General features: G+C 34.9%; 2 protein-coding genes across 2 annotated transcripts; both read right to left on the bottom strand.

Moving 5' to 3' along the window:
* Positions 1 to 557: 557 nt before the first annotated feature.
* LOC108827612 (CLP protease regulatory subunit CLPX1, mitochondrial) lies at positions 558 to 4,477 on the bottom strand. Its single transcript, XM_018601053.2, has 15 exons — positions 3,685 to 4,477; positions 3,321 to 3,382; positions 3,000 to 3,100; positions 2,788 to 2,867; positions 2,661 to 2,711; positions 2,502 to 2,576; positions 2,332 to 2,409; positions 2,168 to 2,224; positions 1,845 to 1,915; positions 1,674 to 1,773; positions 1,490 to 1,594; positions 1,348 to 1,410; positions 1,154 to 1,276; positions 910 to 1,074; positions 558 to 796 (listed from the first exon to the last, which is right to left on the bottom strand). Exons 1-15 carry the CDS (start codon positions 4,177 to 4,179, stop codon positions 725 to 727), a joined length of 1,698 nt encoding a protein of 565 aa, XP_018456555.2. The 5' UTR covers positions 4,180 to 4,477; the 3' UTR covers positions 558 to 724.
* Positions 4,478 to 8,790: 4,313 nt separating this feature from the next.
* On the bottom strand, positions 8,791 to 10,377 carry LOC108824718 (uncharacterized). The gene has a single exon (XM_018598116.1). It carries the CDS (start codon positions 10,375 to 10,377, stop codon positions 8,791 to 8,793), a length of 1,587 nt encoding a protein of 528 aa, XP_018453618.1.
* Positions 10,378 to 18,718: the final 8,341 nt, after the last annotated feature.

Here is an 18,718-nt window from a genome sequence, read left to right on the forward strand (position 1 = left end):
GTTTGGTGTAGATCTGTCGTGTGGTTGGGGTTTGGCTTCACGAGGAGCTCTCGGTCTTTGTTTGAAGTTCTCGGTGGAAGGAACCGGGTTTCAGGAAGATGAAGCGTTTGAGGTTGATTTCGATAGCGGTAGATGAAGATCTCGGGTGAAACCCGATGAAGCTTTCCATGTCTAGAGCCAGGCGAAAATCACAAAGTAGTAGAGACAGTCTTCAGCGTGCTCTGAATTTAAGCCCAGGCGACTCCGACGAATCGAGGGTTCTAACCACAGCATGCGTCGGTGATGCAGAGCGGAGTCGGTCGATTCGTTGTGGGTGCGACGTGTGGCGCCTTCGATTGGAGGATTGCAGCACGTGGAGAGTGATGTCGGTAATGGGTTTGGGCTTCGGTATTGTGGGCTTTGGGCTTTTTAGCGTTTGTATGACCACCTGCTGGACCGTGTGTTGTTTTTTGGCTGGTGGGTTTGGTGTATGGTTTGTAGTGTAGCTCTGGTCTTTGCGCCTTTATGAATATATCAATTTGGGTAAAAAGAAAAAAGAAGTAATGGGAAGATAGGTATTGCATAAATGTTACATCATCATTGATCAATGTGCAAACTGTGCATGCATCCTTGTATTCTTTTAAACTTACTGATACACCTTTCTTTCATTTATGTACATTATTATTGGAACGATAAGATTAAGCATACAGAGAGATACATTTACCAGTATGTTAGGGATGATACATTACATACTGGCTACAACGGAGGGAATCTCTGCATCCACCTCGATTTCTCCTTCTGATCCCTCCTTGGTCGTCTGCATCAGTTTATCACAAAATTCGGTTATCAAACCAACCATGTAATAGTTTTACGGTTAAAGTAAAACCTGGGATTGCTTTATTTGATTATTACTTTGTGGTATGTAAGTACCTGAGGAGAATCCTTGGATTTGGTGGTTTCAGAGAGATACACAGCCAAAGCTCCTTTACCACGGAGAATCTTAGCACCAGAGCCTCTACGCCCTTCTCCTTCAACTGCTTCTTCATCCACCACAACCGCCTCTATCATATCCTTCCCTGTACCCTCGTCAGGTATCTGAGAAAACGACATGGTTAAGAGTCTGAACGTGAATCTAATGACATAGGTAAGTAATACTATTTAGAGTTAAACTTACCTCGTACATAGAATCCATGAGGATGCTTTCTAAAAGAGCTCTTAAGCCACGAGCACCTGTGTTTTTCGTTATTGCTTTTCTAGCTATTAGCCGCAGCGCTGTTTCCGTAAAATGCAGCTTTACCTGAAGAAAGAGGAGAGATATAGAGATTTGTCTCAAGAGTCAAGATTTTGAGTAGAGAGAGCAGTAGTTACACTATTCATCTGGTACATCTTTTTGTATTGCTTTCCAAGAGCGTTCTTGGGTTCGGTAAGCACCTGCAAATAAATAATTTTAGTAATGCGAAACTCACATCAAGTGTCAAACCATATTTGATCTGGATCATATTCATATTACCTCCATAAGTTGGTTCTCAGTCAAAGCAGATAAGCTGACGAGAACAGGAAACCTTCCAACAAATTCAGGTATTAAACCATAAGCAATCAGGTCACTGCTTTCCACCTGCCAACACCCACCCCAAACATGAGCCAACGACCAACCTATCATTTGATGGGTGAAGAGATGATAAAAAAAAACCTACAGTTTCCATCAGGTTTGATGCAACAGCGGCATTTGTAACACCACCCACCCTCATGTTAGCACGTACAGGAGCCCCAAACCCTATTGAAGAATCATGGCGCCTGCAAAAAAAAAAAGAAACATTCAGTTGACTTTTAAAAGTAAATTTGATAAAAGAAAGAAGAAGTCATACCTCTCAGAGATCGTCTTTTCGATGTCTACAAAAGCACCACCACATATGAAAAGTATATCTTTTGTGTCTATCTGCAGACAGTCGAAAAAGACGCAAGTAAGAAACATATTTAACAGAGGAGCCACCTTAATCAACTCTAGAAAGAAATAGTAGAAGCAATCTACATTTGAATTTCAGACCGTAATACTCAGAAGTCAAAATCATCATGCAAAGGGACATTAAACTGGAAGGTGAAAGCTATCAGATCACAGTCTCAACCCATAGCTTATTTATTCGTAAGGTGAATCCCAAAAACATAAAGAGTAGAGTAAAGCAGAACAAACCTGGATATTGTCACCTCTAGGGTGCTTCCTAGCGCCCTTCTCAGGTACATTAACGATCTATATCCCAAAAAGAGAGAGAGTGAGTTAGAAACTGGTTATAACCCACAAAAAAATAATTTGAGATTTTAGTTAGCAGAGCTCTCAAAGCATTTTTGAGAACTTACAGTTCCTTCCAGCATTTTTAGCAATGCTTGTTGAACACCCTCTCCTGATACATCTCTGCTGATGTTAAGGCTCTCTGCCTGGCAATCAAAAAATGTCCAAAGAACAAAATTTATCTAAGCAGCACAGAAGATAATATTCAAGCACAAGGACAAATTTTTTTAGCTCTAACCTTTTTTGTTATCTTGTCGACTTCATCAATGTAAACAATCCCCTGCTGTGCCGCTGCAACGTTATAATCTGCAACCTGGAGAGACAGAGAGAGAGAGAGGTCAAAAACCACTCATCACAAATAAATAATATAAGAAATGTTTGGGTTTTAGAAGCGTACTGTGAGAAGTTTGTACAATATAGACTCGACGTCCTCTCCCACATAACCAGCCTGGCAAAATTATTTCATTTCAGAGATTGGTCATCACGGAAAAGACATGAAGGAGTAAAAGAAAGGCGAGAGTTGCCTGAGTCAGTGTGGTTGCATCCGCAATTACAAAAGGAACATTCACAAACCGTGCCAAGGTTTTCGCAAGTAGTGTCTTTCCTGTTATTAAAGAAAAACATCAAAACATATGAGGTGAACATCGCTATATTGACATGATAACTTTAGTATATCAGGCTTGTGTGTGTGTGTTATTATTATTATTTATTTGCAGATTGGGGGTCAGACAATGACCTGACCCAGTAGGTCCCATCAGGAGAATGTTACTCTTCTCCAGTTCTACCATATCATCATCAGCTGGTTTCCCTGCAGTGCTATCAGTTTCTCCCGAGGACCTAGCTTCCACACAAATTTAAACGAATAGGTCGAATCAAATGAAAATTAACGTGCATGCAAAAACTATGATATTCGCAGCTTAAGGAAATACAGATACTGATATGATCTACCAAATCACAAGATAATTTTATTTACTTCCAAATGCTCAGGTAAAACAATAAGCTGTACTATATCTATCAAAGCAACTGGATTTAGGTAAACAAAAGAGAGTGAACAAACCGTTTCTGTAATGATTCAAAATAAATCCTCTTGTAGTGATTGTAAACTGCCACTGAAAGCACCTGCATCAACGAGATAACACAAGAGAATTTTGAAAAATAGAAATCTTTCCCAAACCAAATAGGAACCATACATAATTCAAATATGCAACTTGTGCATACCTTATGGAATGCATAAAAACTGAACAAGGAATTATAAAAAGGAGACACCTAATATACAGTGTTATTTTCTAATAACAATGTAACTTTCTAATTACAATCCAGCTAGAAACTATTCACTGAACATGCAGTTGTGGTGAGGTTTAGCAGACCCATTCAAAGCCTAAAGCAAACCAATATAGAATCATCAAGTCTAATAATTTAACCTTTTTGGCTCTCTCCTGACCAATCACGAACTTGTCCAAACCTTTACAAATCTCCTTTGGTGTCGGGAAACTAGGCCCAAGATTGGATCCACCCCAACAATCTTCCTTAGACTCCGACCCTGTTCCGTTACCAGCACCGGTGGTACTGCTCCCACCGCCGCCCCCGCCACCGACACGACCGAGATTAACGCCGCTGAACCCATCAGCCCTAACGGAAACCCCATCCCTGGGAGGCTGCCAAAGATCCGGTGGGTCTCCTTGCGAGCTTAAAGTAGCAGACTTTACACCGTTCACCTTCTCCCCACCACAATTCGTAGCATATCCTCGATTATCCAAGAATCTGGCTCCCATAGGCTTGGCAGAAGTGATCTTGTTGCGGTGATTGCAGTGAGGAGGAGTCGCGGTGTGGAGACGGTTGAAGAAGAAGTATCGAAAGTGAGAGAGAGTGAGAGAAGCGGTTTCTCTAGAGGCGTTTGACCTCAAAGCGGCGGCCATGGCTCGGTGGGTGGGGATGATCAGAAGATGGTATCAGCAATTGATTAACTATAGTCCGATCGAAGATCAAATGAATAATAATATGGGCTTTTGGGATGGGTATGTGAGAAATGAAGGAAAGAGAAGAAGAGAGATGATGATGAGGGTGAGAGTTGTGAAGCACACGGAAAGGATGAAGAAACCCAATTTCGAAAGGGGGAGAAAACGTATTGGAGAGAATTATCTTAATTTCATCTTCTTCTGGTAAGAGTTTGATTTGATATGAACATTGATTGGCCCATGGTCCTTAAAACGTCGTCGTCTCTTGTTCGTTAGCAGTTTTGTTCAACCCCCAGATAAGTAAATATTTACACATGGTCTTCAGTCTTCCGCGATGACTAGCATGGAGTAAATGCATAATGCTGAGTGTTTTTTTTTTTTTTGGCTCAACTTTAAACTTTCATTAACCAACATTGTTCAGACTTACAACAGAGTTCAGTCCTACATAAGGCATATCTGCCTCTAATACTGGTTTCATCCAACTTGGCACAAGAGAATACAACTTAGGAACATGATTCATAAAAGAAAAAGCTTCCTTAGCTATCCTATCTGCCGTTTTGTTACCTTCTCTAGAGAAAAACTCTACCTTAAAGCTCCGGTTCATCTTAAGGGAGTGAGTGATATCCTGGATGATCGGTGTCAGTTTTGGCCATGTTTTCTCCACCCCTTTGATCATCTTCACTAACACCTGCGCATCTGTTTCGAAAATCACCTGTGAATAACCAAAACGAGACATAGATTTTATAGCCCAATTCAGTGCAGTTGCCTCGGTCTCCATCGGTGAGTCTAGCCCTTCGAACCTTTGAGCTCCAGCCCACAGCATCTGGCCCGTGTGGTCTCTACTGATCCATCCAATACCTTGTCCTTGCTGGTCTTTGTGCCAGGCTCCGTCTGTGTTGCATTTGATCCAGTTCTGTATTGGCGGTTTCCACCTAGCGGGTTGTTTGCTGCTTGTGGGTTTTTTAACCTCTATATTCTTCTCCTCCAGTCTGTTCATCCACTCAGATGTATCTTCAATGGCTTTATTGACAGTGTCTTGCGCTGAGTAGTCTTTGCCTTGGAATAGGAATTCATTCCTGTTTTTCCAAAGCCTCCAGAGTATCCAAGGGACCAAATCCGTGTAAGCCTCTTCACGAGGATAGCGTTCTTGTAAGCTCAAAACACGGTGGAGGTTGGAGTAGAGGGAGTCAGACATTAAACCTTGTGGTGGAGCATGGACTGGTGAAGTCGCCCATATTAGTCTAGCGTATGGACACTGGAATAAAATGTGGTTGACTGTTTCACTCTCCGCATCACAACGAGGGCAGCTGCCATCTTTGGCGATATGTCTACTCTTCATGTTTGCTGCTGCAGGGAGGGAGTTACTGATGCAACGCCAGAGGAAGTGACACACTTTTGGACTGGTGTTGTGCTTCCAAGCTCGTTGGTATAAGCCATCAAGGCTCGGTTGATCTACCAGTCCTTGTCGTTGATCATCCACGATGATGTTTGTTTGGACCCAATACCCTGATTTGACACTGTAGTGTCCCGACTTTGAGTAAGCCCAACTATAAGTATCATCTCCCAGTGGACCTTGCGGATGAACCGATAGTATCTTGCGACAGGTTCCTTCTGTGAAGATACTGTTAAGTAAGGTGTGGTTCCATTCTCTTTTACAAGGCAGCAGCAAATCCGCGACCTTCATCTCTGGCGTAAGGCATCGTCTATAAGCATCCGGTACTAAAGCTGTTTCAGTGATGGGTTCTGCCGGTGTACTTCCGAGCCATCTATCTCTCCAGATGTTTGTGCTTTCTCCGTTTCCGATTATCACCTTTGCACCTTGTTTGATCAGTGGTTGGGCAGAGTGGATACTTCTCCAGGCATATGAGGGCCGTGATCCAAGAGGTGCATTAAGGGGATCAGAAGATCTGTAGTATCGGCTTTTGAATATTCTGGCTAGTAGTGACTCCGGTTGTGTAACCAAACGCCAGAGTTGCTTCCCTAGCAGTGCCCTGTTAAAAGCTTCGAGATCTTTGAAACCAAGTCCTCCTCTTTCTTTTGGGATACATAAGCTCTCCCAACTTCTCCAGTGCATACCTTTGGATACCGAGCTGTTCTTCCACCAGTAATCAGACATTAGTGCCATAATTTTCTTGCAAATCGTTTTGGGCACTAAGAAGCATGACATGGTATAAGTGGGAAGAGCTAGAGCAATTGCTTTGAGTAGCACTTCTTTGCCTGCCGGGGAGAGGAACTTGTTCTGCCAACCTCCAATTCGTTGCTCTAGTCTCTCTTTGAGGAAGCTCAGAATGGATACTTTAGACCCTCCAAATGATTCAGGGAGGCCTAAATAGGCTCCATCTCCTCCTTCTTGATCCATCCCCAGTTTCTGCTTTATTTCTGCCCTTCTCTCTGTCGGTATGTTTTTACCGAAGTAAATGCTTGACTTCTCGTAGTTTATACGCTGGCCAGAGGCAAGACTGTACTCTTGTAGAATTCCTGTTAGTCTGCTAAGCTCCTCATCTGAGTGTTTACAGTAAAACATACTGTCGTCAGCGTATAGTAGGTGTGATACTGCGGGAGCTCCGCGTGCTACTTGGAGGCCGGTGATCTCCCCCGAGTGTTCGGCTTGAAGTAACTTTTGGACTAACATTTCAGTGCAGATGACGAAGAGGTATGGTGAAAGCGGGTCTCCCTGCCGGATACCTCTAGTAGGCCTGATGTCTCCGTGTGGTGTTCCATTGATGAGTACCTGGTAGCTCACTGATGAGACACATTCCATTATTAACTTGCACCAAGTTTCCGAGAAGCCTAAGACCCTCATTGACTTCTCTAGAAACGACCATTCTACCCGATCGAACGCCTTGGAGAGATCTGTTTTGATTGCTATGTACTCCCTTGAGCAGCTGTTGTTTGAGTTCAGAGCATGTAGGAGTTCATGAGCGATCAAAATGTTATCAGAGATGAGCCGATCTTCCACAAAAGCTGCCTGAGTTTCTGTTATTATCCAGGGAAGTACAGATTGCAAACGCTTACTCAAAAGTTTTGAAACAATCTTATAAGCAACGTTACACAGACTTATGGGACGAAACTCAGCTAATTTCTTTGCTTCCAGCTTTTTGGGGATCAGGCAGATGTTGGTTTTGTTAATTCCTTCTTCCAATTTCCCTGTTCTGAGAAATTCTTGCACCATCGTGGTGAGATCATCTCCCATTGTCTCCCAAAATTGCTGAAAGAAGAAACCATTCATACCGTCGGGGCCTGGGCACTTGTGAGGATTGATATCGAACACTGCTTCTCTTACTTCATCTTTGGTTATCGGCGCCAGGAGCTGATCGTTTTGCTCTGTTGTCACTACTGCTGGGATGTTGTTCCAGGAATCTAAGGTGATCCCAATATCCTCTGAAGAATATAGCAGCTTGAAATGAGAGTCTGCTAATCTGGCAAGGTCATCTTCCGCAAACCATTCTTTATCCTCCTCGTCGAAGAGACTGAGGATTCTGTTTTGTGCTCTCCGGTTTTTGGTGACTGCGTGGAAGAATTTGGTATTTTTGTCTCCCGATCTGAGCCAGTTGAGCCGGCTTTTCTGCAACCAGAAAATTTCTTCGTTGTGGTACTCGTCATTTAACTCAGCTCGTAGGAGACTCAGCTCCGCTCCATTGTTTATAGTGCTTCTTGTTGCTTCGTCAATCTTGGAGTGGATTGCATGGATTCTGAGAGCGGAGTTTGGCTTAGCTGTTCTCTTCCAGACTGAGATGTCTTTTCTGCATTGGGTGATTTTGTTCAGGAGTCCAGCTTGGCCTGCTCCATGTTGCTTCCATGATTGATTTACTGCTGAGGTGAACCCTTCTCTTCTTATCCACCTTTGATCATATTTAAAGCCCGCTTGTTTCCTCCACAAACGCTCCGCTAGACAGGTTATAATTGGGCTATGATCTGAGCAGACTTTCTGTAAGTATGTTGCTGAAGCCTGAGGGAACATATCGAGCCATGCCTGATTTGCAATTGTCCTGTCGAGGCGACATTGGACTGTCTCATTGTTCCTTGTTCCTGCCCAGGAGAATTGGTAACCGACATGTCTTATATTCCAAAGGCCACAAGCATGTAACATTTGTCGGAAGTCCTTTCCCTCTTCTGTGCTTCTCACCGCTCCGCCAAGCTTTTCTGAAGGATCTATAAGCTCGTTGAAATCTCCCGTTAAAACCCAGGCTTCACTTCTGGTTGTACCGATTCTTGTGATCCTTTCCCAAACGTCTTCTCTTTTGCTCTTGATCGGCTCCCCATAAACACAAGTTAGAAAGAACTCATATTCTTGCCATCGAATCTTCATGTCGATTAATCTGCGGTTGGCCTGCAGTATCTCTACGTTGCAGCTTGCTTTCCACATTACTGCTAAGCCTCCACCTATACCTATCGGTTCCACTGTCTTTAGATTGTTGAAACCGAACCTTGCTACTAAACTTTCTATGTATCTCCTTCTGTTTTTGGTCTCGCTGAGGAATAAGATTTCAGGATGATGCTGACCAAGCAACTCCTGTAAATGTCGAACTGTAGGGGTATTCCCCAACCCCTGACAGTTCCAACTGAGTATTCTCATACTGACTTTGAAGGGTTGGAATTATCCATCAACCCTTCTTCCAAGATTTTGCCACTCTCCAATACTATCCTAAGGACAGAAAGGCGAGGGCGTGAAGCTGCTACATGAGCAGAATGAACTGGAACTTCTGTAGATTTTTCACCAGAGCCACTTCCTTTGGACCCCAAACGCTGAAAGACTGAGGCCTCAAGTGGTTCCATCCGAGGTTTCTTAGCTTCTCTTTCTCCACTGTTACTGAGTCTTCTTCTCTTCGAGGACTGGCCTTCTCTGAAGTTCGGTTTTCCTTCCTCTGAGTTTCTTGAGTGGGAGCCTGGTCGCTCAAAAACGGAAGGAGGGCTTCTGCTTCCTTTGCTTGAGCGTCCTTCTTGGGATCCTTTGCGTTGAGAGGAGTCTTTAGAGAAACTGGAGCGTGCTTCGCCAGACTTGGGTCTATCTTCAGAGCGGGGGGATGTGGGCTCTACGTTGCCAAGTCTCTCGAAAACAGAGGTCAACTCTCTGTTTGGATTCAGAGAGGACCTGTCTCCACTTTGTGGCGCTGATCTTTTGCCAGAGGAGTTGGAGTTCCTGCCTATGGGGATTGAAGATTCACCAGTGCTCTTTGAGTTTGCGCCTTCGGTTCTGGGAGTATTTGTAATTTCCTTTTGCTTCCAGATGCGGCTTGTGCCTCCAGCGATAGCTTTCCCCTTTGGATCTTTTTTCCTGATTTGAGCTAAGGAAGTAGAGGTCTCTCTGCCTCCTATGACCCGAGGTTGGGCTTTCCTGGAGTTGGTTACTCGGTGAGCTAAGGCTGGAGCTTTGGAGTTTTGGCCGTCCTGTTGAACTCTCCTCGAAGGTTTGACTGATTCTTGGGTGTTCCTCCGGATTGGAGCAGTATACAGCGGCTGCTCCTGTGGGAGGACTTGATAAGGACATTTAGTCTGGTCATGCGTTAGGCGCTTGCAGAGGAAGCAGACCTTGAGTAGCCTTTCATATTCCAACTCGGTGGGGACTACTTCTCCTGACTTGAACCGAGCTGTGCGTCTGAACTGGAGCGGCTCATCCGTGTTTATCCAGACTTGAGCACGAATATATTCCACTGAGGTAGAGTTCTTGGCGTGGAGCTCTATCTTTTCTATCTCTCCCAAGGGACCGATGAGAGTTTCCACTGCTTTCTTCTTGAGGAGGTGGACTGGGATTCCACGGATTCTAATCCAGAACAGGATTTTGTGGAGGAAGTTTGGGGGAGGGGAGGGGGACCATTGGTCAAGCGAGACGATCCAACCGTTCACAAACCAAGGTCCTCTAGTAAGAACATGATGTAGGTCTCTGCTTGATTGGAAGATGAACTGGACCCTGTCTGCTCCCACTCCTCTTCCATGAGCGTTGTCTTCGAGACCCCATATCGGCGGGAGGGCTTTGACGAGACCGCCGACTTTATGAACGGTAGGGTTGAGACATCTGACAACCACACTCAGTGAGTTTTCCTCAATGAGGTCGTCGTTCTCGAGGTCCGGGATGTCAACCATTTCTCCTTCCTCCAACAACTCGAGCTCTTTAAGTTCTTCCGTCAAGGAGAGCTCTTTCTTCTTCTTTGGACGAAACATCTTAAGTCAGGAAACAGAAGCCACTAAGGCCTAACGAGAAGCCACAAAGGCCTAATGAGTAGCCACGAAGGCCTAGTGAACGATTCCTGAGGTCTCCAGCAGTATTGAAGGAGACTGTAGGAATATCGATTTGGGATCTGGAAAAAGAGGGGCGATTTTTCCTGGATTTAGAAGCTATTAGAGCTTAATGGATACAGCGAGACTCTTGCTATATCTTGCTGAGTGATTTCTAGGGTTATCAGATCAGGATTTGGGGGTTTGGTGAAAATTTGGGGATCTTGGTGAAAACCCTAGCCGCATCGCTCTTTTTTAATTGTTCGGTGATAGTTAGATGCTGTTTAGGAGTTATACAAACAGTTAAATCCCTGAGTGTTTAATTTTAGGACCTTCATTTATATATGATATTTTAAGTTAAATCTTTTCTTAAAAAATCATGATATATTTATTCTCAATTATTATTATAACTTACTATAATACCTCGTATATTCATAACTTTAATAATACCGAAGCCTACAAAATCGGTTGAAAAATCTAACAAGATTTTAACAAAAAGTTTAAATATTTTCTTTTTAAATAATACATTAACCAATTTAGTGATTAGCATTATAATATTATTATAAATTAATATTAATTAAAATAAAATAATATGCTATATTTTTTTTTTTGTCATCATGCTATATTTTATAAACTTTATTATAGTCTATATTGTATTAATTATATATATATATATATATATGTATATATGCTAATTTCTTTTTAAAAATTGCTGTCATTTAAATAAATAAATAAATAAATAAATATCATCCACTTTTAAAATGAGTTAAAATTTTATAAATCATGTAATATTGTTTTACAAGAAAAAAATTCTTAACATATATTTTTTGTAACTCTCATAAATATAGTGTCTAACAATTATATATCATTATTTTATTTATTTTGAATCTCCCAGCAATATATTATAAAAAAGAATTTATTTAGATAATATCAATTTAATAACTAACCTTTAATTTATGTGTTATTTAAAATATGCTATTAGAAAATTTTGAAATTTTAATATTCATTACACATATTAATAACAAATAATTTAACAACTTTATTGTTTATTTACAGTTATAATAATATTTTTTTGAAGATACAAAAAAATAACAAAATTTCAAATAGTGTTGTTATAAATTAATGCATCAATTTAGTAACAAAAATATTTAAAATTCATATAATCTTCAAACTTAAATAGTTATGTAATTTTCCAAATTTGTTGACTAAATATACAATTTTAAAAATAAATATACCAATCACATAATTATATATTCAAAATTTTACAAAATATGAAATGATAGGTCCTAAAGTATATATTATATTAAAAGAGAAGTTATGACTTATTTCATGTGTGATATTTAAAATATGTCATCTCCTAGAAAGTCATTAGTTAAAATATATCTATCATTTAATTTTACATTATGTCTATATAACTACTTCAATCATAATATCTTTTGATATCTTTTCATTCTATATATATATATATATATTTTTTAAAGTAAAATCTAACAAATTTGTTGAAAAAGATTTTAATAAGATCTCAATGCTTCAAATTTGATAAATTTCTTTCACTAATTTCGTAATTAATATTAAAATATTGTTATACATTAATATTTAATAATTTATCATTTATAAAACAAAAATAATAATTCTATCCCATTTTATTTATTTTATAATGATATTCTTTCAAATTAAAATAATTATTATACTGAACTAATTAATATGATAAAATTAAATTAAATTGATATATTAATATATTTTATTTTCATAAATATAAATATTTATGTTAAAATAATATAGTATGTTAGTAAAACGGGTTTCACATAATAAATTATATAATACATGTCGACAAATTAACATATCTTAAACTTACATATAAGCAATCTTCTCTATTAAAAGAGAAGTACATATTTTATCTACCATTTAAAAGTCACATTGGACCATTTCCTAGAAATCACAACTGATATTTATCTATTTACATAATAATATCATAACAATAATTGTTATTGTAATTTATTTTTTCTTTCCCTAACAACTAATTAAAAGTATTGTTAATGAAATCTTTTCCTCCTGATTTCTTTCCTAAGCATATGCTTCTTTTTTGTTCTAACTTGTGATATTTAAATTTGTTGGTTTAATTGTAACTATGATATAACCATGATCTTAATTAAAAAGGACTATTATAAAACATATCTTTTCTAAGCTCAAGAACATTATATTAATACATGTTATTCATTTAGCTTTTTAGATCATATGATACAACAAATTATAAGACAATAAATATAGATTAAATAAGGGGTAAAGATGCAGTAACATAAACATGTAAATAATCTATGTTACTTTTATACTTTGTTGTATAGTTTATAATGCTCTAAATATTTTAATACGGATTGATATATTTGCACCACTATTATATGTTTTTCTTGGTGATTACAAAGATAATAAAGTAATAAAGTATTTGAGAGATTGTGTGAATGATGGTAGGAATGAACGTGTTCCTCTTCTTTGGTCTTCTTTCTCTTTAAATAGCCTCAGGTTCCGATGGATCGTCACCAACTAGTTCCCGAGATTTCTTCCGTGATTTGAGGGATTTGTAACAGCTTCCCTTTGACCGGGTCCTGCGCCTACTTATACGTCCACGAGCTGCCTCCTTTCCGTGACCTCTCTAGTGAACATCTTTATCTCACAGCCTCCGGCTATAGCTTAGCTGCTTTTGAGGATTGAATTCGTGATGGGCCTTTCGCGACCCGTTTCTATTTTTTATTATTTATTACTAGCTATCGGGCCATATTCGGGCTCAACACACGGGTCAAACTATAGAAATAAACAACAATAGCGTAGATTTTTTTTAACAAATTTATTTTAATTTCAAATATGTTTATATATGTTATGTATTTAAAATTATTTTATTTGTTTTTAAGAATGCTAAGATTTTGGAATTGGAAAAAATTATGACCCATCTCTATATTATTTTAATTAGGAATTTAAAATTTATATCAAAATATTTTTTTTAACTTTTAATTTTTATTATAACTACAAATGTTAATTTTCAATCTAAATTTATGTTTAAATATTACAAATATATCATTTATAAATAAAAAACTAAAAACATAAAATAAATACCCGCCCGGTTGGGCGGGTTCAAGATCTAGTATATTATTTAAAATGAATAAACATAAAAACTGCTAAAAGGCAATCCAGACTTTGAAGTGGAGGTAAGAATTTAACATAAATTAAATACAAATTTTTTTTTTTTAATATTTTCCATGTATATTATGATTCCTTTAACAATAAAATAAAAATTTAATACGATAAAAATATAGTAAAATAATATTTAATATCATGAAATAAAATATTTTGTTTCTCTATTTAAATAAAAACATGTTAAAAATATTAAATATAAAAATATTTAAACTAATAACTCTATAAATTAGTAAATATCATAGTCTAGGCATTATTAATTTATAGAGTTTTTATTGGATTTGCAACTTACTTCATTAAAATATCTTGAAATTTATTGTTATTCAACTAAAATCTTGAATACAATTTTAACAATCTAGTATTATTCATATTTGATAGATTCTTTAAAATTTATTTGACTTGAGAGAGTTTGAATGGATTTGAACACAATTTCAAGTATAGTTTATATGTCTCAAAATCCGACATTTTACCTTCATAATATTTAATTATTTATCTATTAAAAGATAAATATATTATTAAATTAACTTTGATTTTATGTAGAATATTACACATTTTCACTGCATTTAAAACTGAATATAAGATTCTCATTAATGGTAATATTGTCTTTTAACCACAGTTACAAACCTACAATACAAATTGTATCTCCAGTAATTCGATCATTATCTATTTAATGCTATTGTATTGTATAATAAAGTATACTTATGCATTTTATAATTACAAAACATATATGCTCGACTCTAAATGTAAACAAAATTAGATTTTGACCCGCACGCCCGTGCAGATATATATATTTTATAAAATGTGTTGTTATTTATTTTTCATGTCAACAATAGAATTGGGCAAAAACCTGAATCAAAAAAATTGAACCGATCCAAATCCAAAATGAAGTACCAACCCGAAAACATCTATAATAATTTTTTTCCCCATTTAAAACATCTATATCAAATGGAATATTCGATTTGAAGAAAATCAGGATATATTAGTTTTTTCATATAATAATATACGGGTAGTTGTGATTGTAAATTAATTAAGCTTGATTGTATGAAATATATATATTGGTGAAGTATGTTATATATGTTGGTAAATATTAGTACATAAGATCATAATATTTGTGGAGTGGGTAACACTGCAATCTAGAAAATTAATAAAGACCATTGTATATGTGTGTACAAATTAAAAACCAGCACCGGTTTAGAAGCAATTTTTTCTTGCTAAATTATCAAATTCCTTAAATTACTTATATCTTATATGCTAATTATAAATTATGTGCTTGTAAAAAAACTCTTTACAAATAGTTTTAACAATTGTTTTATCAAACTATATTTATAAATAATTATGCAATACTATATCTCGAGATTTTATTTTTATTTTCAGCACAAAGAAATAACAATTTATTGTAATTAATAAATCTAAATATTTGATTTTAAATGAAGTGGTAGAATCTGTAAATAATAAAGAAAAGTAATGGCTAGATATGTAAATAAAAAAGAAATATTTGATCTGTTATTTGTGTTTCCAAACAAATCTCATTTAGTCTGTTATTCAAGTTTCCAAACGGCATAATATATAAATAAGAAGGAATTCAATATCTAAATGTGTAAAAAAAATATTTAATCTCTGCTGTCCATGTTTCCAAACATATTTCATTTAATCTGTTATCCAAGTTTCCAAACAGTACCAAATGTAATAGAAACTGTACTAAGAAAATTTGTAGATGCTAAAAAAATAAATAATAAGTAAAACTTTCTAATTCATTCATAAAAGATATCCAAAATAAATACTTAACTATATAATTTTAAAGATTTAACCATTGTATAAATTAAAGTTTTTTAAACTAATTTTTTAGATCATTAAAAATGAAAATATGTAAATGAACAGTAATAAAAATTAATAACTCAAATATATATATATATATAGGTTTATAAAAATTCAATAGTGTAGAAAATGTAAAATAACTGAAAATTTAATAAATCAATTATATATTTATTCAACTAAAATTGTATCATGACCAGTTGATAAATATTTGGTCTAATATTTAAAACCTACATTTTCAATAATTAACTAACGGTATTAACATATTATATTTAAATACAAAAAAAAGAAAATTTCAAAAAAATTAAGACAAATATATACCCACCTTTTAAGGACGGGGAAGAATCTAATCTCCTAGACATTATTTGCAAAGTGATTTGCCACATGTCTTCTCTACAATCGTTTTCACAAAAAAAATTGTGACGTGGCTATTAAGATTGATGACATGTCATATGGTTAAATATGACATGGACAATTACATTTAATGATGATATATATTTTTGGAAATCTTTGTAGAATATAGCAATAACTCATATATTACATTTAATATTGATTTATATTTTGGTAAACTTTGTAGAATATGGTAATAACTCATAAATTATCACTAAAATAAATATATTCAAATATGACATTTTGAATTTCGAAATATTATATAATTTTACTTTTATAATTATAAAATTTTATTATCTAAAAGTTTTTGAATTTTCTGATTTTTTTTTTAAAAATCGTAATATCATTAGTTTCTTTTAGATATCTACAAATTATGTAATATTATTTAGTTTTAATTTTTGATAACTATACATTTTATATGATTTTTAGTAATTTTGTACAAATTGATTTAATACATTTAACCAAATGAAATAAATATTTTTATCTAAGATTTTAACCTTATATATATATATATATATTCTTAAATATAATTAAAAATAAAAAAAATATTTTCTCTTAATTTTATGCTTAATTAATGATATTTATATTAATTATGGTAAAAATAAATAATATATAATATTAATAATTACATTTTAAAATATAAAATTTAACTTTAAAAAAATTCATCACTACACATGGTGCAGGAAAACACCTAGATTAATAATTGTGACATGGCTACTAAATTGATGACATGTTTTAAAGATTAATATGACATGGAAATTATATTTAAGATTAGTATGACATGGAAAATCATATATTATATTTATTGTCGATTTATATTTTTGGACTTTTTAAAATATGGTAAAAACTCATAAATCATCATTAAAATAAATATATTCAATATGGCATTTCAAATTTCGAAATATCATTTAAATTAAAAAAAATTTCAAATATATACTTAATTTTACAAATTATAAAAAGAAATAAATCATAAAATCAAATTAAATCGTAAAAAATCATTAGTTTCTTATATATATATCTACAGATTTTATAAATATTTTTTAATTTTAATTTTTGACAATTATGCAATTTTCCATATTTATTTAATATATTTAATTAAAATAAATAGATAGAAAATCTACCTAAGATTATAATTTTAAATATATACATGCACATTCTTAAATACAATTCAAAATAAACTAAATTGTTTTTTATCTTAATTTTAATTTTCAGCTAAATCAATTTGTATTAATTTTTTTGATAAGAAATAAAAATTTATATTAATAAAATATTTAGACATTTTTCTATAAGATAATAATATTTCTAGAATATAAAAGATTGATTATACATAAACGAAATTTATTTGTATTTTTCTTCATATTTTTCCAAAAACATAAAAAACAGAAAATATCTATCAAATTTCAAAATATAGACTTATATCAAAAACATATATAAATTATACATAAATATATTTATGAACCTAAGGTAAGCTAAAAACGTAATTAGCAAAATATTTTATTTTTAGTCTAATTATAACCAAAACATTATGATTAAAAAATTATATAGCCCAATATACCCAATCCAAGTAATGAAATCAATCAAAATATGAACAATCAACCAATTATTATGACGTATCTATTTTGCATATATTCATTTACATGAATAAATTTTTAATATTTTACAAGTTATGTTTATCAATGAATATCTGATTTACTTTTTTCTATTTTTATAAAATAAAATATATCAAATTATACAAATTTTATGAAATATATTTACAAATATAAGAAGATAAACTGAATTACCTACTAATACGATAATTTAACCTATGAGAATCATCATTAATTTGAGTCTATATACAACTCAAAGAAAAAGGTTGAAATAATACAAAATATCATACTTAACATAAAGATATTTAATAATTTTCATACATACAAATAAAAGATTACTTAAAACTATAAACAAACAAAATTAAAGTATTTATTTGTAATATTTATTTCCGTACATGAGCACGGGAGATCACCTAGTTACCAAATAAAGGGGTACCTGGCCGATTTAGATGCATAGTATAAATACATTTAATGACCCTTAAATCTTTCCCTATTTAAACAACTAAACATCATAACAACTGCATCATCTCTTCCACCATACAAGTTTCTCAAGTTCTTTAAAGAGAAAAAAAAACTGGGTGTATGTATATATATATATTTTTTTTTCTTTTCTGGTTTATCAAACAATCTTGATTTCATTCAGTTTGCATTTTTGTTTTTCTGTTTCTTTTAATTATTGGAATAGGTATTAGCGCGAGCCGAAGAAAAGGAGAAAAGATGATATACAGCGCGGATTCCTGTTATTTCTCGCCACGCCACTCACAGCTCAGTCCACAGGGAAAGCTGCAAATCGCCAAATCGTTCGTTCTCAGCTTCTTCACGGCGGTTCCCGGTTGCGGTGCGGGTTTTCTCTTAGTTCGTAGATTAGACAGTTTTGCGGTAGCGATTTTCTAGGTCAAATCTGATTGTGATTTCGGTGCTTCTTAATGTAGAAAAAATGGCGGAGAATGAAATCGTTCAGCCACCTGAGGATATTGCTACTAAGACTATTGTCGGAAAACGGCAAGTTTCGTTTCCAAATATGAGTGAGATTAATGCTGAATGATGTTGAGTTCAATTTCCTGAGGAGCGAAGCTAATCTTGTTTCCATAGATGGGGCCGGTCTTTGAGAAGGACCTCAGGGATTTCTCAAGCTAATGATCCAAGGTTTCAACTTTTGAGGGACTCTTCCGATGAATATCACGAATATTACCAGCGCAGGCAGCTTACTACACCGTTGAGAATAGAAGTCAAGCCAAGATCAATGGATGACACTAATCCTTCTGTAAGCATCATATCCTGTCTCTGCCAACCTTCTGCAGTTTAGACTTCCTTAA

Source organism: Raphanus sativus, chromosome 9, assembly GCF_000801105.2.
Source record: "Raphanus sativus cultivar WK10039 chromosome 9, ASM80110v3, whole genome shotgun sequence".
Lineage (NCBI taxonomy): Eukaryota > Viridiplantae > Streptophyta > Magnoliopsida > Brassicales > Brassicaceae > Raphanus > Raphanus sativus.

Bases quoted from the DNA above. Each gene is read 5' to 3' on its own strand.
- LOC108827612 (XM_018601053.2), bottom strand. From the start codon at position 4,179: ATGGCCGCCGCTTTGAGGTCAAACGCCTCTAGAGAAACCGCTTCTCTC. The intron at 2,712-2,787 runs GCAACTCTCGCC...TAATTTTGCCAG, and splicing joins ATGCAACCACACTGACTCAG to GCTGGTTATGTGGGAGAGGA. The intron at 2,225-2,331 runs GTAAGTTCTCAA...TTTGGGATATAG, and splicing joins TAAAAATGCTGGAAGGAACT to ATCGTTAATGTACCTGAGAA.
- LOC108824718 (XM_018598116.1), bottom strand. From the start codon at position 10,377: ATGTTTCGTCCAAAGAAGAAGAAAGAGCTCTCCTTGACGGAAGAACTT.